At 40.8% G+C, this 25,605-nt stretch overlaps 1 protein-coding gene across 3 annotated transcripts; it reads right to left on the reverse strand.

The window, feature by feature from the left end:
- Nucleotides 1-25,587, reverse strand: IDS (iduronate 2-sulfatase). Of its 3 annotated transcripts, none has more exons than XM_030497076.1 (11): nucleotides 25,272-25,587; nucleotides 17,532-17,653; nucleotides 17,149-17,316; nucleotides 8,140-8,276; nucleotides 6,900-7,077; nucleotides 5,938-6,026; nucleotides 4,463-4,663; nucleotides 3,692-3,862; nucleotides 2,938-3,064; nucleotides 1,269-1,442; nucleotides 1-606 (listed from the first exon to the last, which is right to left on the reverse strand). In XM_030497076.1, exons 3-11 carry the CDS (start codon nucleotides 17,201-17,203, stop codon nucleotides 104-106), a joined length of 1,635 nt encoding a protein of 544 aa, XP_030352936.1. In that variant the 5' UTR covers nucleotides 17,204-17,316; nucleotides 17,532-17,653; nucleotides 25,272-25,587; the 3' UTR covers nucleotides 1-103. The 3 variants fall into 3 exon arrangements, with proteins under 3 accessions (XP_030352936.1, XP_030352935.1, XP_030352934.1); XM_030497075.1 differs by having other exon boundaries at nucleotides 17,514-17,653; XM_030497074.1 differs by lacking the exons at nucleotides 17,149-17,316; nucleotides 17,532-17,653; nucleotides 25,272-25,587 and adding an exon at nucleotides 9,037-9,199.
- Between the last annotated feature and the right edge of the window lie 18 nt (nucleotides 25,588-25,605).

Genomic DNA, 25,605 nt, shown 5'->3' on the forward strand with positions numbered 1-25,605 from the left:
TAATGTTTTCAGGATTTTAATTCAATCCAAGTGTTTTCTGTACAACAGAAAGGTTTTATGCAAAAAAAAGTAAGTGTTACTTCAGCTGCAAGAAGTTTCTGAACTAGTGCTTAAGGAAGCCAAGAATTTTTTTTAAAAACCAAGCATGTGAGGTATTGTTATAGATGTTATAATCCTGGTTTGGATCAGTCTCCACCATGTACAACTCTCCTGCATGGACATCCTCAAAGTCAGCACTGAAGTTGTTAGGATTAAACCGAACCCACACAGTATACCTGTAGTCAATAGTACGCATGGAATAGCCCATGATTCTGATGTCTTTCAGCTTTGGCTTGTCAGAGTTCCACTGAGGAGTGTCTGCAGGCCGGGGATACTGGCTAAAAGCAACAGTTTCTTCATTAAAACACCTGCAAGTGTCATCACACCCATCCTTCTCTTCCTTCACCTTCTCTTCAGAGGCATTAAAATACCGGACAATGCTCGACCCCTCAGTGCACAGTGAAACATGAAATGAAGCCTCAGGGCACACAGGAGGAACTTGCAGGCCAGCCAGTTCAGCAAGTGTTGAAAACAGGGACACAAGTTCAACCACTTTTTTGCTTTGCCCTAGAGAAAAGAGAAAAATACAAGTTATAGAACATGATGGTTTGATAGACACAAGCTGAACATTTTAGAAACTAATTCTGATAATTAAGTTGGTGTTTTATTGGAAGTACTTTGTACTGGATTTGTGGGGTAAAAAAGTGAAGGCAATTAAAGGGTGGCAGTTAGCTCTGAAGATGCTAGTCTAGACATTTATGATGTATTTTTAATGAGAAAATTTTTGCACTTGTTTCTCAAACGTGCAGCCTTCAAGACAATATTCTTCACTTAAAACACTCTTCAGCAAGACATAGCAAATTCCAATGTCACGACGTTTAACACAAAGAATGCCTCCATCAAAAGTTTCCAATGCTGCTATTTTAAGTACAGATGCTACACAGAGAACATTTACTAATCACTGTTGGAAAGACAGCAGCCACCACTACAAAAGATAGGTCAAGCATCCTTTTAGGCATCTACTCTACACAAAAATAAATTGCTTGCTGTGTTAACACAGACATCTAGCTGTTTCCACTAAAACAGATCTAACCAAAGCAAAAGTCTGTGTCCAAGGATGCCTGTACTGACACTGACTCAAGCTGCCTGTAGGCAAAGCATCATTACTTCACCACATCTCCTTTACACATACCCACTGCAAACAAAAAAATAAATGCTGGAAATATTACCTTGTGGTACCAAGCCTAAAATATGGCTAAAAGGGTCGAGGTAGGGGAACATGCTCTCTCCTCGACTAACAGGGGACGTTGTCATTCCTGGTACGTAAAACATCAGTGGCACACGGGTGGCAACATCAAAATTGCTGTATTTTGCCCATTCGCCATGTTCTCCCAGAGACCATCCTAGATGACAAAGAATACAATTTACAGATACTGGGTTGTAATTTTCTAGTCATTTTTCACTCTAAATTGACTCTGGCTGTTGAGGGCACTAATTTGTTCTCAAAGTGACATTAAAAGGCAAACAACAATCTATATTTAAATGTAACAAGGTTTCTCTCTAATGTGAAAACTATTTCAACAGCCACCTAAATCTTACAACTTGATACTTTTTTTATTAATGAAATAATTACACCTTTCCTTATTTCCCCTACTCTAGATTAAAATTAGGAAATTGGCATTAAAGCAACAGAAAAGAGGAGGGGTGTGTCGCAATGCCTGCAAGAGTCTCCAGATCAACTCCACAAGGCACTCAAATTGAAGTTTTGGGCAGCTGCCAGCTCTCCAATACTCCTGTTAACACTGTAACTGAACATCCCTCAGAGCCAAGGCTGCTATCTATGCCAGATTGCCATATCATGATGTTACCCCTGAGGAAGCAATAGAGATCAAATCTCTTTCAACTCTTCTCTTCCTCTTGAAAGAGATGCCAATGTGACTTCCTTCCAGGCAGATTTATTGCCAACTTCATTTTGGGGGAAGACAAAGGAGCTCTATGACAGCTGTTAACACATGATATTTTTGGATCACTTTGCTAGCCACGGTACTGGAAACACCAGCTGTTTACAGCTAACCCCAGCAAGGAAGAGGAATTCACTTCACAACGGAAAGTCCAAGTCGAAGGGACAAGTCAGAAGGAGGATCTAGAGTCACTTTAGTACCTGCTGTTCTACAACTCAAAGGCTTGTTTATACACACATGCTCACAGAAATCAACACAAATTAACTAACTATGTGACTTTAAATTGATTTAGTTAAGCCATACCCTAACAGTTTAAAGTCAATTAAGCCATCTCCCAATTAAAGGGGGGGGAGGGATATTTTAATGAATATTGAGAGTATTGAAACAAACATTAAATGCTTGAGGTATCTGTCCCATGATTCAGATTTATCCTTTTACCACCAAGATCCAGAGTGTGTGAGACCTCAATTATGAGGAGCCATCTTGCTAGCAGTTTTAGATGCTCTTCAAGTGGCAATGACAAGTGCAAGAAAACACACTTCAGCAGTTAATGAGAAAGCCTGTCACCCACTGTACCAGATGGCTCTCTACAAATTGTAAGGGGGGAGGAGCTGTTGCTATCCTTTCACAGCACTGTTCCCAGCACAAGTAACTCCTCAGGCAGGAGGTGGGAATACAGCAAACTCAACTCAGCATCCTGGCAGACAGTCTCATCACTCACTAGCTCAACCTGATTATAGAGAGGTGCCTGCAGAAGGACAGAACGGAGCAGCCACCGAAACCTGTGTCAGTCCATGTAATTAGAAGCAGACTAGCCAGATACACAAGGTATGACAGCCTTGCTGTACATTATATAAACACACACTCAATTAATATGCCAGCACTGAGTTGCACGATTAAGTTACTAACAGTGAGCTGCAGAGACTTAAATGCTTACCATGATCAGCAGTAAAAACCACTATCGTGCTATTTGAGAGCCCTGCATCATCCAAAGCATTCAAGAGCTGGCCAACTTGCGTATCCAGGTAAGAAACTGCTGCATAATAACTCTGACGAATCTGCCGCTGCAAGTTCAGAAAACAGGGGAGAGAGAAAAAAAAGTTAGCTCTTCCTGAGACACACACATAGAAGAACCAGTGGGTGGCTCTGTAAGTAAAGGAACTGAAGGATTTTACTGGTAAAGCTTCAGTGTTTTATGCATTTGTAGCCTGACTAATGTCAGTTAGAAAATTCTATCTGCCTCCCAGAAGTTCTTTTAAGCAAGATGTTCCACACCAATTAGTTCTGCTTCTCTCAGGGTCCAGCCAGTGCTCCTTATTTTGGAATAAGCACTGGAAAGATCTTGCAAAAGAAAATAAATTGAGTGGTGGCTTGAAACAGCTGAAGAGATTCAGATAATTAAAACAAACACAACATTGGAGTTGCTACATACACTCCCTTATCTGCAAACCAGGAGCACATTCTACTATCACCAGCTGATGGCTGATCTATTCCTCCCTGCCCCCACCAGCCTGACTGCAGTTATAATGAAGGTTTGGCTACAAAGCCAGGGGTGACAGTATGCAAGGCAGGGAATTTGTATTTGCAACCGTCAGTTGCCAAATACCTGGAATCTAAGAGCAGTTGACTGCTTCTTTGCATTTGGTCAAGTTAAGGCAGTTTGACTTCAGTGCGCTATAGCGACAGCTTACCTGGAAGTCATCTGGAAGTGGTCCATAAGGGAAACTAACATTTAATGCTTCCACATCATCCCTCTGTCTGATATCCATCCAGGGGTTGTACGCCACAGAAGGTAGTTTCTCAGGCACCCAGGGATCTGGGGCTAAGGTGATGTTTTCGAAGGGGTATAACTTGAGAAATTCCTTTACAATACAAACATACATAAAGACTGCCCTCACTTCTCAGGTCTACTGTAAACTTTGTGTTGTAAAGCAGCAACCATTTCCCCTTGCATGGCCTTGAATATTCGTAGTTTATAAAGCTTCACTCCCCCAGAGTGTAAAAGGCAGCGATATTATGTTAGTGAGCCCCAAGCAACTCCTGAAAAATACTCAGTAAGTACCTAAACCAGCCTACTCTATCTCAAAGCAACACTAAAATAAAAGGTCCAATATCACTTTATCTGAAATGAGTAAGAGTTCTGCCACCAACTCAAACAGGGAGTGGAGTACAAGACCTTGTAAGGCCTCATTATGTCATACTCCCTCAAGCTGAACACTATTTCCATGAAATAGCAGTCATTATTATGGTGGTAGAAGCCTGGCTTTTGGCTGTGGTCACAACTCATTCTCATTAAACATTCTGAAATGCACCACAGGCAATTACTAAAGTGACACCAAATCAAGGTTGGTTTTCAGCTTGCTTTCCAGAAACAATAGCAATAAAGCATTTGTGGAAACAGCTTTGAAAAGCAAAAGCGATGCTTGTCTAAGATCTCTTCCTGCAGGCTCCAGTTTCCTCACCTGTGGGTACCTCAGTGGGATGTGTGGTTTGTGGTAACCGACAGCCAGGAAGAATTTTTGCTTGTTGGTTTTCATAACATTTATTAAGCGTATGGCCTCTTCAGTGCTCTGAATATCAGGCAGAGTACCACTGGGCATTTCTGTCACATCCACTGGGCACACCAAATTAGCATAAAGTTTTCCATCTTTTCCCCTACAAGTCTTTAAAAATAAAAATTAAATAATTAGTTAAGTAACTTCATTTCTGTAAAAGCAAAGAAGAAATCCTCTGTTCTGTAACTTTCAAACCAATTTGTTTCTCAATACTTCTACCAACCAAAGTCTGTATATTGGATACAAAAAGGAATTTCACCATTTCTATGAACACTAAAGGTGCCGAGTACATGGATAACTGAGCAGACAGCTTCAGGAGTTGAAGAATGCAATTTCCACGCCTATGGAAAAGCAGAATCCTCTCAGAAGCTGGGCAGAAGATTAAACGTAAACATATGGGAAAACACACAGCTCCTATGCTGAATGGAATCTCTAACCTACTGACAAGAAGACAGAATTTGGTTACTCTATGTACATGCATTTTTACTCCTTCTCCTACTCCCAAGAGCTCATAGAAAGCTGCCTGGAAGCTACTGACTTTGTTTCTGAGCAAATACCAGCAGTGGCTGATGTATAATCAGTGAAGGATGGTAAATTAGACTAACTGGTTGCCAGGAAAAAGTGGCCTCAGCAGGGTGCTTGGGAGAGTTGCTAATAATAAACACAAAATATGCCATGGATGCAAGCTGTTATTAAAATCGGTCTTTTTCAGCAGTACATCCAAGAACAAAGCATCACCAATGCTGTCTGTAGCCTCATGGCTGGAGCAACGAGCTTTGCAGTATATGGACTCCAGCACATGATGCCACTGCAATGTTTGCATAAACAAATCAGATTATTTTGGGCCACACTTAAGAGTAACAAACATTCTAGAAAACTAAGTCAGATTATAAAGTTTGAGATTATTTAAAGATTATTTTAATTATGACCTCCACCTGCTCAGCCCTGAGCTCTTTACTGAATTAAGTTCACCAAGCCTATTGACAATGTTTTGTCACTTACTAAGCAGAGCAAGACTAGCGTGGAAATTGACAACTGCACTTCTCAAATAAAGGAATTCATGCCCTAGACACAAATTAAGATTACTCTTTCTTGCAAGATTTACTTGCAAGATGTAAGTAAATCTCTTACTGAGATTTTTACATCTCAGTAACTTCAGTTTCCAAATACTAATTTAGGATGGGCACGTGAATTAAGATGACACACAGCTGAAGAGATAGGCCTTATTTTGGAAGACTAAGAAACAAAGCATCAAACTGGCTAGTTGTTTCCCCACACAAGGTTGCCGTCCCAAAACCCGGAGTAAAGCTTCTGCTTGACACAAAGAACTTGGTTATATCCTGAAAACCCTTCTGTGCTAAGGTCCCAGAAATCACCCTTACCTTATCATTTTCATACTTTTCAGTTGAAGGATGAAATGGTGGAACAGACCAACTGTGTGGATAATCATCACTGTAATTGGATGAAATCCCTGAGAAGCGTAAACGCATTAGAAATGTTCTAACAATTCACTGAAACAGAAAGAGCTCAAACACAAATTTAACTTGGTTTCAGGTGGGGTGGGTTTTTTTTTTTAATATGCTAAATGAAGAAACATTTCAAATGACCTTTGATAACTGAGAAAAAGAAAGCCAATAAATAAAAGTCAAAAACTTTAAGACAAACATTTTTCCCCTGAAATTCTCCCTCCTCAGTAAAACGTATCTCAAGCCTCTTGAGGAACCTTACTTCAGGGAACAGCAACAAAAATACACCAAAAAATCACCAGGGTTAGTAACAGTCTTCATGTACACCCTTAATTAGTTTTAATATCAACTGAAAATTCATATAACCACACAAGTTTAGTTTAGAAGTACTACCAAAAAGAGGGTCACTATTACAGTATTTTTCAACTCAGTAGTGTTACTGCTTTTTAACTAGTGAACTGATTTCCTATTTAATTTGAAGTATTAGTCATCCAGTCTATATCTCCTGATCCAGACAGACAACCTACTGTGAATCATGAAACATGTATATGCAGAACAAAATGAGACTGTTCAGTAATTTCAGCTTCAGTAGATACCTAACTCCCAGACACAGTGTTAGATATTTATTCTCACAATCCCTAGAGAAGATGTGAAGATAGTAATTAGATAAGTCATCTAGCATATTCATCTCTAATTCCTTAAGATTTAAAATGAAGATCTGAAGACAACCTACAACCATTGTACAATCTGGCTCATGATTATAATTTAGGATGTCAATATAGACAAGAATCACACAGTTGATACTTATACGTAAAGTCTGTTTGTGAGAATATACGTTAGGTATGTCTATGTTAAGCAGATGACAAGTCAAACCATACCAGGATGAAAAACTTTCCCCACAGATAGGGTCACATAGCCGTTTTCCTTGAAATACTGTGGCATCGTGGAATAGTTTCCTGCATGCACTCTCCAGTAGGAGTAGAAATCATACAGTCGGGTACTGTCAGGTCTGCGTCCAGTAAGAAACGACACTCTACTGGGAGCACACACGGCTTGCTGAGAAGAGAGCCAGCCAAAGAGAGAATCAATTCGGGACAAACAAGCAGAACACATGCATGAACTGCCTTAGGCACAGCTGGGCAAAACACCGAAGGCTCAGGAACTGCAGTGAAAGTGTTTCATATCACTTCAAGGTGGAATAAACAGCATCCTTGTTAAGTATATCAACTTCTAATTGCAAGCTTTTAGCAAGATACACATTTACCCATCTATAATTTTTCCTCAAATAACCAATTCCTAAGCACTAAAACCTTTGGCTACGCAGCTAGTAGCACAAAAATAGAAAAAGTCAGGTTGCACTGAAGACAGTGCTTCTGAAATCTATTAGCTCACACACAGGATTAAGTAGAAGTGGCAGATGGACTGTACTGATAAAGCCCAAAGTCTAGTTGATCTGGGCAGCCTTAAGAATAATGAGAAGGATAAACGTACAGAAGGTCCTGGTTATGGTCCAAAGGCCTCACCAATTCTATTTCAGATTGGCAAGAGCCAAGAGTTACTGCTTTAAAGTCCTAATTCCCAGCAAGAATTAGACTCAAACTTCTAATTTCTCAGCAGAGATATAGTTGGGAATGTAGGCATCCTACATAAAGTATTCAAGTAAAGAGCAGTCGGTGAGATTTTGAGTCCTGTATTTAGGAGTGAAGCTTACCACACAAGCTGCCCCTCCATTAAAGTCTATAAATTTCCTCAAAAGACCAGATTAAAAAGCAAAAAATAATCTTTTATAAACAGTAGGGGGGGGTGAAGAGAAAGAATTCTAATTTAGTAAACTAGCATTTTCATGCAGCACTTTGCTGCTAACAGTGAAAATGGTTGAGTGACATTATACTCCTCCAAGGGCTACACATATATCATCGTTCAAATGCCTGTTTTCATTTTTCTCACCTTAGTAAAGATGGGTTCATACAGTACAGTTCAGCCCAACTATTTATTTTCTAGTGGAAATACTTAAGGTTAATAAATACTTGCTACTTCCAGTGGTCTGCCTAACACCTACTGTGATAAAAACAGCAATTACTTTGCATAGAGGGGACACTCTTTATTTATTTACCTCACCTGTGCATACGCATTGCTGAACACAACACTGTGAGAAGCAAGCTGATCAATGTTTGGAGATTTCACCAGCTTATCTCCATAACAGCCCAAAACAGGACGCAGATCATCCACAACTATGAACAGGACATTCATGCCATCTATGAGGAAACAGAATTAGGGATGTATTAGCTTACGCTCCAGGAAGTAGAGGCTACTTTATGCATATTTCTTGATCAGTTTTTATCCCTAACACATACTTCCAATAAGTAAATAAATAAATGTACATAAATAAATAAACGTAGCAACAAAATCTATTATTTTTGTAAAGAAATGTAAATACTGGGATTAGTTCCTCCCACATATAGGAATTCTTACTTGGCCTAAACAGAACTAAAGTGGTTTTCACTTCCCTATTTCATTGCTTCTTCCCACGGTATTTTCTTGAGATGCCTTCAGAAAAGTGGTATGAAGTAAAGAGGTATTTTATAGCTCTACCTGCTCCTGAATACTGTACCCTGCAACCTTTAGGAGGGGCGTTAAGAAACAGGCTAAACTCAGACCCTGTTCCGCTACGTAACCCTGCTTCAAACACATAAACAGAAAACTTTTTTTTTTTTTTAACAAGTAATTACGTATCTGTTTTCAAAGCCGCCCTCCTGAGGCGGCCAGCTGAATTACGGTTCAAACAGGGGACAGGCTGCTGAAGGCAGCGGTTCGAAACCGATGACCGAGCAAGCGGCAGAGCTAGCTGTGGGAGCACCCTGCCCTGTGGGAGCAGCGTGCCGAGCGCAGGCACGAAGCTCCCGGGGCCGGGTCCCGCTCCCCGCACACCCGGGGCAGCTCCGGGTGCAGCCGGTTCCCCCTGCGCCCCGGCCCTCCCCTCCTGCGACAACGAGCCCCACCCGGGCCCAACCGCACCTCCGGGCCCCGCCGCCGCCCCGCGGGTGCGGAGCCAACGGGTCGCCGCCGCCTCCGGGGCAAACGCGAAGGCACCGCGGGGCAGCCCCAGCAGGCAGAACCAGAACCAAAGCCTAGCAACAGCCGCCATGTCCTCGAAAAGCGGTGGGGCGGGCACGCCCGCTCCAGGACTACGAGGGGAGGGACCGGCCCCGCCCCAACTCAGCCGCCGGTGCCGCCCCGCTGCCGGGCCTTAACCCCGCGGCGCGCCGGGCGGAGGCTGATCCCCTCCGTTCGCGCACGGCGGCGCCGCGGCCCCGCGCAGAGCCCCCGGCGGCAGGCGAAGGGGGCAGCGGAAGCCGGGCAGGGGAACGCGCAGGGCGGGTGTGCGGGCGCTCTCGTAGCGCTTTCAGCCACGTCTGTGCCTCCCAGGGGCTGTGGGCGCTTCCACCAACAGCTCCCGCGGAAAGGGATACTGCGGGCATCCTGACAATTTCCTGTCTCTTAGGCAAATAGCATTGGGGAATGAGGAAATAAAGGTTTAGTGTTCAGAATCGTACTTTACTTTAATCCTATTTGTTAATCGGTTCTACAACCAGTTAATGCTTACTTTTGTTCTTTAAACAAACACTATTTCCAGAGTTGTCTCGAGATGTACCAAGGCCAGGTTCCTGTAGGCTGATGATGAGAACATACATTCTGTATCACATGCAGGTCTCTGGTACCAGAGTTTTCCCTGTGACTCACCATTTGTGAGACCAGAGTATCAGCTGGGCCACTCAACCTCTGACTCCTCTCCAGGCCTTCTCCTTTGTGGCACATGGCAGGCCATGCCCTACTTTCAAGACATGTAACCTCTTTTTCACAACTCAGATGTTGCACCAGACTTAGAGGGCCAGAAGAGGACTGAGAAGTTCTGATCACTTTGACCAATCCTTCAAAGACCAGTCTTGGCTTTAGCAGACTGAAAATCTGCATGTTGTCCCCTCCCATAATATCATAGCGTCATAGGATGGTTTGGGTTGGAAAGGACCTTAAAGACAATCTAGTTCTGACCTCCTGCCATGGGCAAGGACACCTTCCTCTAGACCAGGTGGAAGACCCCTCTTTCAGCTTAAAGCCATTCCTCTTTGTCCTATCACAACATGCCCTTGTAAAAAGCCCCTCTCCAGCATACTTATAGGTCCCCTTTAGGCACTGGCAGCTGCCCTAAGGTCTCCCTGGAGCCTTCTCTTCTCCAGGCTGAACAAGTCCAGCTCCCTCAGCCTGTCTCCATAGCAGAGGTGCTCCAGCCCTCTGAAATATGTCCAACATCTCAAAAGGCATGAAGTTTTGTTTGCGCTTTGTGCTATTTATGCATAGGACATGCTGTGAATTAATTGCATCTGGTAAATCTAGAGCTCTGCTTCTGAGTAAGCGATAAGGTATGCAGAAATCCCAGACAGGCCTTCAAAATCTTTATATTCCCATTGAATAACATTTTGGGTAGGAGCCTCTAGGAAAGTCTGGACAGTAAGACTGTTGCTACTGCAATTTCTCTCAGCGCAGATAATTTCACAGTTGCAGAAATACCACAATTTGCACAATCACAGCAGCACAGAAGGACTAATCCACCTACCTGCCAGCCTCTGATGAGGCAGGCTCTGCTGTCTGAACTTTTCACACTCAGCTATCGATTTGCTTTCCATATGCTAGTCCTCAGTATAAAAAAAGTGATGAATTAGGGCATTTCCGTCCTTGAACTCATGCTGCCAACATTTTAATTTTGATAAGAAAGAGCAGCCAATACAAATCCTGAAGGACAGAAAGCATAAAATTATATGTTCCATTAGAGATGCATTGCTTTTTTGTAAATGGAGGCTTTTTCCCTAGTTGTTTTGAGGGGTTTGAGGGTTTTTTTATTTAATAATCTGTTCCTAAAGACATTGATATTTGCCAGTGCATTTCACGGTTAATCTGCCATTTGTAGTCGAAGGAGCACCTAACACCTGCTAAAAAAGAAAAATCCACATGCTGTCACAGGTACCGCTGCCACAGTGGTTTTTGCATGCAAGTGAGTGGTAAGTTGGCTGTTTATTTACAATATTGGTATATTTGTCATCATTTTACCTGCTTGTTAAATGTTTAAGACTACATAGGTGCATACTTGTAATTCTTTTATAGTCTTGTGACTATAATAAGTCTTTATAGCAGCTTTATTATACTATCTTGGATTTCAGTAACCTTAAAGTTGCAGATTGGGAGGCATCTAGATGGTTACCAGCTGAGTTTATTTTGTACAGGAATACCAGCAATGTCTTTTATCTCTTCCATGATTAAAGATCAAAACCTTTCTATGGAAAAGCCAAATAATTATTTTGCTGTTGCATATGCATTTAATTACCATTAAGACTTGCCTCTCAAATACAAATATGTTAAGTGGTACTTGATATGGATCTCCTGGTTTGCCTAACATGAGTATTCAGCAATCATCTTAAGTTCAGTCCACTAGATGAACAAATTACACAGGAAAAGATCTTTTTCAAACAGCACACAAGTTCTGATGCTAAAAAGTAAACTGAGATGGTGCCAGGTGAATGACTGCAGACACTGAAATCACAGCCCTAATAGTCTGTCTTTGACAAACTGGTCTCACAGCTCAGATGTCCACTCCACCCCGGATGTCTGGGCTGCTTGTCATTCAGCTCCTGAACTAAACCACTGCTGTATTGGGTGTGATGAGTCAGGAGTGTAAGAGGAAAGAGTAAACCTAAAACCTGCCTAAAGTGGAGATACCTTATTCAAAACTCTTTAGCCATTCTGCTAGAAGTACTATTCATAAGAGTGTCAGCCTCCTCCACCTACCGGAGTATCAAATCTGACAATTTGATAGCTTAGCAATACGCAGAGGCATATCCTGAAAGTTTGGGGGTCTACAGTAGTGCTTGCAGCAAGTGTTAGTTATGTAGATCTAGTTATGTAGATGTTGGTAGGCCACCAACATAACAGCTAAATATCTTAAAAACAGTTATTTTCTATGACAGACACACTTTAAGACATGATAAAAATTGAGGACAGCAATATGTTTAGTGGGGAAAATCCTATTAATGCAACTCTGTAAGAAATTACTACCAGGCCCATAGTAGATCTTATAAAGTAGTACTTTCATACCTGTGGATGCTTTCCAATAAAGTTTCCACACGTACACTTATTGTTTAAGGAAGGATTTCATCAGTTTCATTTGGAAAACGTATTTTAGTGTTCAAACTTCTTGAACCAAGACCCAAAAAACTAATAGGTAACAGTCTCTCAAGTCAGTCTCTAAGGAATAAGTTATAAAGAAATTAATGCAAGTATCAGAGAAGTATTTTTATTTTGCTTTACAAAGCATGTGATCAACTTGCCTTTCTCTGCTGTTTCCCTATGCTGTAAAATGGCTTTGATCCTCCTCTGTTGGATGGAAGACAACAACATGCCAAGGAATAGCTTCCAAGACAGGAATTAAAACTAACATTAGATTTGCAGCTTTTTATGTTCTCTGACAAGGAAGTTAAAGACTAAGTGAATATGATCAAACAATATAACATAACCCAGGTGTTGAGCTCTGCCTTGGAAGGATGTCTTGATTCTTCACAAAGGTAACCTGTCCTTGCACATGTCCCGCAGGGATTTCACCAGCAGTTTCATTTAGCTCAAAACAGCAATGGCACATACCATGTTAGATGCATTAGCAAGTCCAAGGAATTTTTCTGCATCACTCAGTAATTCCAAGAAAGCAGGTTTTAGCAAACAAATGGTTGGTCACTGTTATCAGTTCACTCAAACTCTCAAAGAGCAATGCTGTTCTCAATGAATCAATATAACTAATCACAAATAGATTATCATTTTTTTTCTCACGCATTATAGAAAATAATCACTACAGGAAGCTTCTGATTGGCAAATTTATTTAACTCTATACTGATTTTTGTCAAAAAAATACTGTTTTCTGTTTTGTTTTTTTTTTTTATGGACTGATGAAATTTATTTCTGTACAAGTTGCTATGAAGAAAGTGAGAGAGGCCTGTTACAAATGTTAACACCTACATTACTATCTGTAGCCTTCTCTGGCACATATAGTGAGGTAGTGAAATGCCTGTACCAAACATGGAGCTGCCTGAATTGCTGAGACATAATGTTGATAAATCTCTAAACAGCATTTTTATCTTTCAAAGATCCCATAGCTCTACTTTCAGAACCAAAGCAAACATCCTTTTAAGTCATCTCTGAACATCAGCACTCAAGGATAAGCTAAAAACATCATATCAGAGGCATCTGCACAGATATTCAGTTTAAGATTCTTATGATAAAAGATAAGAAACCATTGTAGTCTGTCCTTGCAGTCTAAGTCTTGCATTGTAGTCTATCCTTCTAGTCTATGTACTAGAAAATACATTGTAGGCCTTAGATAATACATTCCTAATCCAAAAATACTCATTATAAGCCTTCATTTCATATACAGTCATTTCTCCCTGGCTGAAGAGAGTCTTGCAGATCTGCTCACTGCAGCGTGCTCTCTCTCCCCCAAGCCATAGGTTAGAAATCTCACAGTGATTTTTCACAAGCACATGTAGTATCAGAGCTGTTTCTAAGATACTATTCAGACTGACTTCAGAGCAATAGGTAAGGCAGGTTCTGTTACCACCACCAAAAGCAATGAATCAAAGGCACACCTCAGTCACCGTTTCTCCCATTTCCTGTTTGGCTTATAAATGTGGCAAATTAGATGCTACCAGCTCCGTCTCTGATGTGCTGGCCAGAGATGGGTGGATTGAGGAACTGCAGTTCTTCCTGACCCTCCCTGCATCCATTCCAGGAAATGTACCTACAATTCAGGTAATGTTCAAAGAAGTCATGCTGTCCCAAGTGGTTAGTAAGGGCAGGCAAGCACATTGCAGCATTGCCCCTATGAAATAACTTTCATGGACAAAAGCGCTGACATAGGCAATTTCTCAAGTTACACAAGAAGTATAATAAAGAGAGAAGGGCTGCAAACAGGAAAGCCTGTGTAAACAAAGTGTCGTGTAATACTACTCAATTCTTTAATGTGGGTAGCTGGCAAGGACTGGTCCATTATTTAAACATTTACAAAATCTTGTTTGCTATTCTGGATTAATAGTTGCTGCAGATTTTAGAGGGTAATTTGGATGGCATCCTCAGTGTAATTACAAAGTACATTTGTTAAAAAATACCCAAAATAATCTGACCCCCATTTATTGTTCATAGTGAAATCTAACTGATTGTCCTGGTTTTGGCTGGGATGGAGATAATTTTCTTCCTAGTAGCTGGTACAGTGCTATGGTTTGAATTTAGTGTGAGAACAATGCTGATAACACACTGATGTTTTAGTTGTTACTCAGTAGTGCTTACTCTAAATCAAGGGCTTTTCAGTTTCCCACATGGTGCCAGTAAGGAGGCACACAGCCAGGACAGCTGACCTGAACTAGCCAAAGGCATATTCCATACCCCAGCATATCATGCCCAGTATAGAAACTGGGAGAGTTGGCTGAAAGGCACCAACTGCTGCTCCGGGACAGGCTGGGCATCGGCCAGTGAGTGGTGAGCAATTGTATTGTGCATCACTTGTGTTTCTGGAGTTTTATTCCTCTCTTTTCCCCATTATTATCATTATTATTATTATTATTGTTTGTTTCCATCATTAAGCTGTTCTTATCTCAACCCACAGGTTTTAGCTTTTTCTGATTCTCCTCCCCATCTCACTGGGGTTTGAGGTGGGGGAGGGGAGCGAGGGAGTAGCTATGCAGTACTTAGTTGCTGACTGGGGTTAAACCATGACACTGACCCTCTATTCCCCTTGCTACCACTACCTTAGAGGGGAAGTGAATAACCTCATCAGTATTCAGGTATTGCTAACAGGGAGGTCACCTTCTTCTGTTAAGCAACTCACCATTTCAAACATTAAAACCTTGCAGTTAGTAATTTGACAAGGACACCAAAGTACATGACTGCTTCGCTCTGACTAAGGTGATGTTTTCTGTAATGTCATTCTACTTACAAAGCAAGTGAGGAGTGATTCCTGTGAAGACACAGAACCTGCCTCCCATATACATGCAAACTGTGAGGTGCAAAGGAAGTGTCATGAAGGTGGGAGCATAGGGGAGGATAAGCAGAGATCTGTAATTAGGCAGAGCAAGGCAGAATTAAAAATTGCTCAAGGTTACAATAAAGCCTTTTAGAAATTAGCAAGGACTTGCTACTTTTTAGGATTCTTTTAATGACACTTTTTATCATGCTTGACTAAAACAGAACAGTAGCAAGACCGAGACATAGAACTAGCAACTGTAATAATGGGTAACAATGTCTTTGATAAGATCAAATTCTTCCTTTCTCTGCTATCTCATTTCTTCACAGTTCACATTAGAGAACAGATCTGTGAGGCAGAAGATTCAGAACTACAAAAACATTTTTCATCACAGCCACTGTGGACGTTTCTTGCACTGCTCTGAGTTTACTACGTACACAGCAGCTACTATGCCAGTAGTTTCCAAATTCTGATTCACAAGACCATTATGCTGATCTACAGGTACCCATGAGTAACACTGCTTCATGTGCTGAAAATGGCCTATACCTCCAGAAGTACCCCATCAGCATGCCAGATATGACTCCAGTACACACCAAGCACTGCAGCAGGCTTTCTGGTCCACCAAAAGAAAAATTCTTGAGAACCACATTTCCACAGAAATCTCTCTCCCAATTCAATACGTACCAGATCAAGATATAATCAACAATGTATTCAGGAATTGGTACTACCCTGAGTATGACTGCAGGATGGAATAGCTTGCATCTGGTTACTAAAATTCTACACTAAATTATTTTGTTAGTATAAAAGAAGACAAAGCTCAAAGATTAATTTCTCTAACCTGCCACCTCAATCTCCTACCATAATAGCTCTCAGTGTACTGGATCCCAAAGGCTCCATCCTGAGCTTACTCAGTGCTTTTAAGCATGACACTTCAGCAAGGTAACTAGTCCTTTCTGGATACTATAATTTTCCCTTGAGTCAATGAGACTCAAAGGTGTTCGCAGGAGCTGTTTGATGAACAGCTTAAACTATGGTCTTTCCAAACATTCTTTTTCCTGTAATTTGTCAATAGTATTCTATGGTCTAAAAGGTTCAAGTAAAAACCACAAAGGGACAAATGTGTTCTTGTTTGTAATATCTCTGATCGCTTTTTATGTAAAGGACTTTCACATGTACCATGTTAAGCCACAAAAATGAAACTCATGAACCACCTTTACTTTGAAATGCTTTAGCAGCAATAAGCTATGGATTCCCCAGATTTGCTGGGAAGAAGTAGCCATAATGACAGTGGGGAGCAGCAGGATATGAAAACTCCCAAACACATCAGAAATTAACAGGAAAACCAGGGCAGTAAAATAAAGACAAAGCCCCTGCAGGTCTTAAAAGGTGAAACTGAACATAAATTATAACTTTATAAGCATCAGCAACCAAACATAAGTATTGACCTAGCTGTCAACTTTCATGGACATGACAATATTATAAGCCTTTTTTAAAAATAAATAAATAGAAATCACTTTGCACATGCTCAGCAGAAACTCAGGCTCAGCTGAGCAAAATTTTCTGCTGCTCCAGGCAATCACAAGGGAGGCAGAGAATCAAGCTGCTAAGGAGGGAACAGTTGTGATCTGGTTAGCCCTTCTGCACTGCTGCCTCATGGGCAGTGCTCCTGTTTGCCTTTGGAAACTAGCAGGCTGGTGAGTGTGGAGGCAACTAGAGGCTAAGCTTCCATGCTACTTCAATACTCTGAGCACAGAAGTGTTTGCTTCTTCAGTAAAGAGACTTCATCCCTTTGATAAAAGGATGGAATTCAAGAACAGGGGGAAATGGGAGACAAACAGATTATGGCCCAAATTGTGGTCATCTATTTTGCCCATATAGAACCCAAAATTGTGGTTACTTATTTCATCCATCTAGAACCTGATTTTCCAAACTTTTTGTTGTTACAAAGCCCTGCAATACAGGTTTGAATGGGCATAACTCCTCATCACCACTACCCTAGGTGTGAGTGGACTAGGTCCCAGGATCTCAAACACAGATACCCAGCGGGTAAGGAATACAAAGTGAGAAAAAATGACCTGTGAAGCCTGTCTTGTACTCAGGGTAACATTCAGCTTCCCAAAAGGAGAACATTCTTTCTCTTCCTGAAATTCCTGGACTCCTTCACAGGACACCTTTCACGTTCAAGAACAAAAGTATGCACAAGGCGATGCTTCACTAGACAACCGCAACTCACTGCAGGAATCCTGTGGGGAAAACCAGCATGCGATCACATCATTGAAGACCCCTTTGCAACAGCTAGGCTGTGTGAGAATACCAGTGCTTTAAAATACTTACATTTTGGTTTTCTTGTAAGATATACACATGTTCACTACAATACACATTAAAAAACAAATGCCCTATAGACTGATGTAAAGCTGAAAACCCAGAGAAGATAAATCACCTCATGCTGTCCTCTTACTTAGTCGTCCTTTGTGGAAGTGTCCTTGCTCCTGGCAGGGAGGGGGGTTGGAACCAGATGGTCTTTAAGGTCCCTTCCAAGCCAAACCATTCTAGGATTCTGTGATAAAAATCATAGCAGATCTAGAGAAAACACAAGCAGAATTGTACTGCAGTTTTTAAATTACTTAGAAACCTCATGTTAAACAACTCTGTATTTTTCAATTATAACAGCACAAATTACAGAATGAAGCTACTTTGTGTTGGACTAAGGGGATGGTATTAGTCAACCTCATAATGAATTTTATAGCAAAGCCATGGGAATTTTGTATCATATATTCTGCCTATACAGTCAGTCGTAGTTTACTGTATTAAATGCAACATTTAAAGGTAAGCCAAAGAGATGCTATATTTCTATTATATAAGCTACTTAATGCATTTTTTCAATTGTAAATGTATACAATTCCTTATTCAAAAATACTGCAAATTAAACATTCTCTTTTCCGTCTATATAAGGACATTTCTGCTGCAGATACATTTTTTGGTAATGAAAGACATGAAAAATTTAAAAAATAGCACAGAAATGTGCTGTTTTGCTCTTTAAAAAAAAATTTGGCAAATTCTAGTCATAACCTACTGCATGGCAGAAAAACTGCACTTTGGTTAGTTGTGTTTAGAATATGGATGACTATTACTTTTGGCAATTAAACAAGAACAAAGTGTGAGCTGAAAGAAAATATGAAAATCAGCACTGTGCTAATGTGAACAGACAAAGTTTAATAGCAACTAAAAACCCAAAACTCTCCAAGGGATGTGACAGGAATATCAATGAAGAAGTCATGCAGTGAGAGTGTTTGAAAAGCCACTAAAGGAAACAAAAATCAAATCTCACTAGTTCCTCGATCTGTTTACTTTTAATTAATGAAGAAAACGTTGCCTAAAATACTTGTTGAATACAGCACATTGGTCAAATTAAAGACATCTAAACCTGGGTCGGGTTGACCTGTGTCCTCCAGTTAATATAAAACAGACCTCACATTGACTTCATTGGAGTCAATAAGGATACCACCACCACTGATTTTTGCAAAAGCCATATTTGGCTCCCACTTCAATCACCATAAAGCACAAAGCTACTGTGGGGGTAGTTTGTTAGTCACTATCTAGTGAAATCTCAGTGCTCTAGAGACCACAATGCACATGTGCAGGAGTTAGAAACACAAGAAGAGAAAACCATGGTGCTTCAATGACAATTGAGATGTCTTTGAAAGTATCCATAATTCTAAACACTCATGACACTGGCAGATATTTTAGCTATGGCACCCACAGCACTGATCTGGTAGGAGAGGAGGGCCTCCTTGGCCTAGGAGACTTGCAAGTTGTTCTTACGGTTTTAAGGTTGGTAGCATCTCCAACATCTTCCGATAGCAAAAATCTACTTTATTCAGTTTTCTATTTGGCTGGAGCTCTCTTAAACAGCCTTTGTCTCTTGGAGTTAAATATTTCTCAGTGGCTGTCTTTCTGAACAGGTCACTTCCTTGTTCTCGCAAAATCCTATCTCCACTGAGAAGTTTATGGAACTTCCTTAAATGGTTATGCACAACAGCTATTTGGCAATTTTCTATCATTTTCTAGGATCCCACTGTCAGAACAGCTTATGAGATAAATAGTGTTTTAGTAGTATAATTTGCTTCACATCACAATCCTAGTTGGCATTAATATAAGCAGCAACTTGCTGAACTACGATAATTCTACAAATGCATTTCATGCTGGAGGATATTAATTTAGGGGCACAACATCCAATAGACAGATGCAAATAGAATGATTTAAAGCCTTTGCCCTTAAACTAACTTCCTAAATAGGACACCAAACAATATTCTTACAGACCTTATTGAAATCTTGGTTGAAACTGAAGGCCCTGATTTCAAAACTAAGCAGCTGCAAGCAATGCCAATGACAATAACATCTGTGTAGATATTAGATCATTATTGGTATTAACTGTGCAAAATTACAGGCTTGGTTTAAAGATTTATAATAGATTGAGTGATCTCTTCTTTATCAATTACCAGTCAATCTGTTTATTCTGTGAATACATGTTAACAGTAAGGCCTACAGTAAAATCGACAGAAATACAAATGGGGATTTTCAAATCTGGATATTTGTTTTTATAAACAACTTGATGTATTGTCATAAACCATCAAAGATGATCTTAGAAACAGTTCATGGCTATGCTGTCAGCTACATAAGTCAGTTATTACTGAACTGATGTCCTCTCTTTAAATGTTACTGTATTCCAGTCATCTAAGAGTGACACTTTGAGAAGTCTGTAAAGCAAACAGGATACGTGAATTATAAGGAATGTTAGAAAGGAGTCAAGGCTGACTGTCAACAGAAAAGCAAGCTTGACAAATTAGAAGGCTGATGCGGGTTTTGTTTCCTTCACTTAACTTTGGCCAGCTAAGGATAGGGAACCTGCTGGTTTATGTTTTGTAAGCAGAATAAGCATACAGACAGATGGCTTATGGAAGCAGTAATAGCTGTGACTATAAAACAGACACTATACATGACTTTCTGAACTAGTCTGTAGAACTAGACACATGGAATGAAAACAAAATGTCTGTTTGGTCTCCAACATAAACTGTCTCTGGGGATTCAGTTCAATTCCTAGGGTTCAAGTTTCAAGCAGCAGTAGACAGGAAGTCTTAACAGTAAGCAGATGACTTGCCACCGGTTTTATCACCTCTCTATATTCCACCTCCCACCCTCAAATTACCATACAATTTAAACTCAAGAGAAATCTTGTAAGTCTTTAAGTTCAGACAAGTTGGCTTTTCTTCACTGCTCAATTCTCCTCAACATCACCCTCACAAGTGCAGTATCTAGCCACAACAACCAAGAAAGAGAGAGCACCAAAAGATCTAAGAAAGCTCCTAAAATCCCCATTGCCAGTTACTTGATTTCAAGCCAAAAATTTAGCCTAGCTTTCCTGAGGTAACAGTACAAAAGTATGTCACCTGAGCTTAACCATAGGTTTAACAGGAATTTAATCATAGCTAAAGACATAGCAACAGGTTATTGAAAATCACATCTTCAACACCAAATTTAAGGGGTAAAAAACAAGGATATAACAATACAAAAATGTCTCTCTTTTAATATGGTATATTCTGTGAGCCAAAAAAAAGGGCAAACATCATCCTAAATCTCAAAGGAATGAAGTTAGAATTGAAAGGCAGATTGATTGACTTATCAAGGGGTCAAAGGTATTGCTGTTTTCTCATTACCTATTCTAATACAAAGCTTTTACTATAAAACATCAGCTGTTTTCTTGTAGTACTATAAACTTTTGGATCACATTGTGAAGGAACTTGGGGATTAATTGCTGAGATTGGGAAAACAAATAATATTAATTTCTTTGTTATTAGATCTATCTGAAGGTGAAACTGCTGGATGGAGGTGACATCATTCTTCTGTCTGCATATCATGTCATTTTGGTTCTCATTTTACAAGGCACAGCCAAAATGAACACATCCTGCATTAGTCACATCTCAAACTGTCAAAATTTGCACTGTCTCTCTTGGGTCTGAAATCCCACAGCAGTCCAGCAAATGGAAGTTACCATACTGTATAAAACTTACTAGATGCAAATAAACTATCTTAAAAAAAACCCAAAACAAACCACTACTATCTGAGCAAGTTAAAAGCCACTTAAAGAAACTTACCAGTCAGGCAGAAGGAAACAAAACCATTTAATTTGGCTCTGAGTAAAAACCTCACCAATTAAGAGTTGCCAGCTGCAAGACCAGGCAGTTGAGACAGCAGTCTCTCTGGGTACATCATACACATGCACACAAACACATCCCCTTGGCACCCAGTACCTGTCAGCCCTGGGCTTGGCACTGGCTCCAGCCTCCTAGCATAGCTTGCTTGCACTCAGACATATTCCTATCCCTACAAACATAATAGAGAATCACATAGAGGATCAGCAGGATGGTGAGAAGGAGGAGTGCAAGGAAGCTTTTGCCACCAGGGACACCACGGGCTGTATGTCTTCAGGTGAGGGTGGGAAGCTAGGACGCAGCAGAAGGCACTGGTGTGCGCGTAGATGTGCGTGTCTGTGCTACACAGGCATGGTCGCAGCCCAGGGACACCTCCAGGGCCCGTACTCAATCCCAGCCCTGCCTGCAAAGCCCTTCTTTCCACCACCTTTTCTGTGCGTGCTGTGTCCCCTCTGCAGAGCCTGGCTTTGCTGCTTGCAGGGAGAACAAGGTATATTACAGGCAGAAAAATGGCACCCCAGTGTGTTTGTCAGATCCAACGGCAGCTGCTAAGCAGCCAGGTCTTCACTTTTCCTCCAGAGGGGAGAGAGGGAAAAGTCTACTGTCTTATAGGGGGCTAAATTTGCTATGTATTTTTTTGGGGGAAAAATCAGCTAAAGTGAGTGGAGGTTTTCTCAGCTGTGGCACCCGCACGTTGGGTCCAAGACCAAACAGATGTTTCCTTTCTGTCTAGTTTCCTCCTTTTTAGTTTTAGCTTCATCTCTATCATGTTTTCTGTAACTAGGTATTTCTTATCCCTTGTAGGAACTATTTAGCTGCCTGGGCAGTCAGCCAAACATTGTAACTGCAGAAGAAATCTTTTTTGATTTACTCCTACAGACCTTCATGAATATTCTTAGAAATGGCATGCTGCTTTATTAGCCTTCTGAATTATTAACAGTTCTCAAGATAATTCCTTGTTAATATTATCTTGACTTTGTTTTATGATTGCATCTGGCTGAGGATAATGCTTGCAGGTAGTCTTGCCTAGTAGCTTCTTTATGTGTTGCAGCAGATATATTTTATCTTGGATAAATACATTATACACAATTGTTCTCTTTTCCAAACTAGTAAGGCTCAACTTCTGAAAAAACAGAATGAAAAACAAGGTTCTAGTTTCCAATTTTTTAAGCCTGGTGATTCTTTGGTTCCTTAGATGCTTGGGTACTGCCCCGCACAGGTCCTATCATATAGGCACTATTCATCTTACCAGTCACTGGAGACTGCCTCATCCCTTCCTTCCCTTCCATTATGTTTTCATGCTCCTCCCTCATCCTGATTTCTTCCCAATCTCCTCACACACTCTCTCCACTGTCATTACTTATGCCAGCATGTCCCTACTTTCTTGTAGCCTTTGACATACCCTTCCTTGCCTTATCAGTTGAATATGTTGTGCTGAAAGCTCCTGGTGTGGAAGTCTGTCAGCTATTTGTGCTGTTGCAAATGGAGTTAAAATTGTATCTACAATTTGCCAGTGAGTATCTCCAGATGAATCACAACTTTGGGTAGATGTGTATTGGCTAATGAATACTTTCAAGAGCTACAAGTAGCTATGGCATTTAATAAATCGCCTTGCATGTAAGCCTAGCTTCTCAGCTGGTATAAATTACCAGTCCTGTTAGCACTGGATAAAGATTTAGACCATTAACTTTTCAGTTGCATTTTCATCTTTCTGCAGAAGCTAGAGCTTATGACATTGTCAATCATTTATTACCATTTCACTTGCAATACAATCTTGATTAGTGAGAGCTATGAGGATTCTCAGTTCAGGGTCTTCAGACAACCTATCCTGATATAGTCATCACATAATCTGTCCTGATCTGCTGTGTAATTTCATTACCCTTTGTCCTGGGTTCAGCTGTAGCAGTTATTTTTCTCCTTCTTAGTAGCTGGTGCAGTGCTGTGTTTTTGACTTCAGCCTGAGAACAACGCTGATAACACACCGATGTTTTGAGTTGTTGCTAAGTAATTTTACTCCAACCAAGGACTTCTCAGTCTCATGCTCTGCCAGTGAGGAGGGGCACAGGAAGCTGGGAGGAAGCAGAGACAGGACACCTGACCCAAGCTAGCCAAAGGGGTATTCCATACCACAGCACTTCATGCCCAGCATATAAACTGGGGGGAGTTACCCGGAAGGCCCAGATCGCTGCTCGGGTTGGGCTGGGTATCGGTCGGCAGGTGGTGAGCAATTGCATTGTGCATCACTTGTGTTTATTGGGGTTTTTTTTCCTTTTCCCCTTTCAGTTTTATATTCCCTCCCCTTGTTATTTCCCTTATCATTATTATTATTGGTGGTAGCAGTAGTGGTTTTGTATTATACCTTAGTTACTGGACTGTTCTTATCTCAACCTGTGGGATTTACATTCTTTTGATTCTCCTCCCCATTCCTCTGGGAGCATGAGGGGGAAAACGGGGGGAGGGGGGAGTGAGCGACCAGCTGCGTGGCTCTGAGTTACTGGCTGGACTTAAACCACAACACCCTTGTTACAGTCAAGCTCACTGACTTGAGTTTGATTAGCATATATCTTCCAGAAGCACCTGGACTTCATTTGAAAATGAAAAATCTCCTGCTTCTCAGAGTTATTTGTTCCAACAGCTGATTACTTTCACATAAAAAACCCCTAAAGGCAAAACCCCAGCTCCCCGTTCTCTAACCAATATAGTATAGCTGAAGTCCTCAGCCTTGATTCTTTTTATGCCTTTTCTAGCTTGGCTAATATTTTGCCTTCAAGAAGGTTCGTGCATGATATAATTAAGTGGTCTCAGTATCTTTGAAATACACTCAACACCTTACGACCTTTTTTCCTGAGCATTTAATCACTACCTGCACAATTTTCAGCATTTGTCCTGATGAAATTCCAGAATATGCAATGGAAGTAGTTCTCAGCCTTTTTAGAATGGACTTTTTCCCCTCATGTTTTTGATTTTCTCTTAATGTACACATAGATTCATATCTAGAGTAATAAGGAAATACAGTGTACAGGCAGTTTCCACAATAATAAACCAGACTAAACTCTCGGAATCATGTTCACAAAAGAGGGATTACTGATAACAATGTAGTTTAAAAAAATGCTGGCAGAAAACCTGCCTCCTTCTCCATGTTACCTTTGTATTCCCTTGGGCATGTGTACAGTCCAAGGACAAAGCTAAACACATGAAGACTGCTTTTAGTTCTTCAGGCAACTTGCTGGGTAATGCTCAATAAACCACTTAACCTTTTGGTTTTTTTTTTCTCCTTTAAAATAACACTTTTGATATTTCCTAATAATTTTGCTGGAGATAAATTTAAACAAGCATTACATATCAGTGCCTTAAAAGTAAAAACCAGCCATAAATAGAGTGGTTTGAGAGGGGCACATGTGTGTTATTCTGACACAACTACAAAGAAGAAAATTTATACATTACAACCTCTGCTTCTACCACCTAGGAGTAGCAAAGCTTACATTGGGTAGCATACCTAAATCTAAAAACAATTATTCTGTCTCCCCGTGCTAGTTCTTACTTTCCCTGGTGTCTTCCCTTCCAGAAGCATTTGTTAATGTAAGATTAACTTGTTGAATCCCATGATGGCAAGACATCACTATCATTAATGGGAAGGTCCCTGAAGATAAACAGGCACTCATGAGGTGTCCAAATAACATGTGACTTAATGCTATGAACATGACGACCACCATAATTACTGCAGAAATTAAGTGATAGAATCAAAACCAAAATCTGCCTCCAAATCCTCTGGGCTTGGCTTCACTAATAGTCTGAAGAACGTCTGATGAGGTTTTCTATTAACACATACTATCCAGTATAAGCTTACTCAAGTGTGAGATAAACCACAACTGAACAGGTAACAAATACGACATTTCGAGCAGATTATCTAAACACATATTTTTCAAACACCCAAACTCAGTGCTTAACTCCTGACACGCAGTCAGTAACTTAAAAGCCAGTAACACAACCTGGGATAAGCACTGCTGACGTGACTGGGCTTGCAAGAAGAGGATGTTCCTTCCTGTCTCTGCAGCAAGCCTCTTGACAAAGCCTGAATGCGAGCAGCCGGCTCCACACCCCGGCGGGCTGAGGCACGAAGCAAACATCCATTTAGCCTCCAAAGGAACTGGGTAGAAACACCATTCTTCACCATGCATCTGACATACTGTATGCTGTGGTTTCGACGGGTTTATTTCCGCTAAAGGCTACAGAATTGCGCCGCTCCATCAAAACCCGTTTTATACACAACCCAAACGAGGTTCCGCTGCCCCCTGTCAGCGCCCAGCGCTTCCGTCTCGCCTA

The sequence above is a fragment of the Strigops habroptila genome, chromosome 9 (assembly GCF_004027225.2).
Source record: "Strigops habroptila isolate Jane chromosome 9, bStrHab1.2.pri, whole genome shotgun sequence".
Lineage (NCBI taxonomy): Eukaryota > Metazoa > Chordata > Aves > Psittaciformes > Psittacidae > Strigops > Strigops habroptila.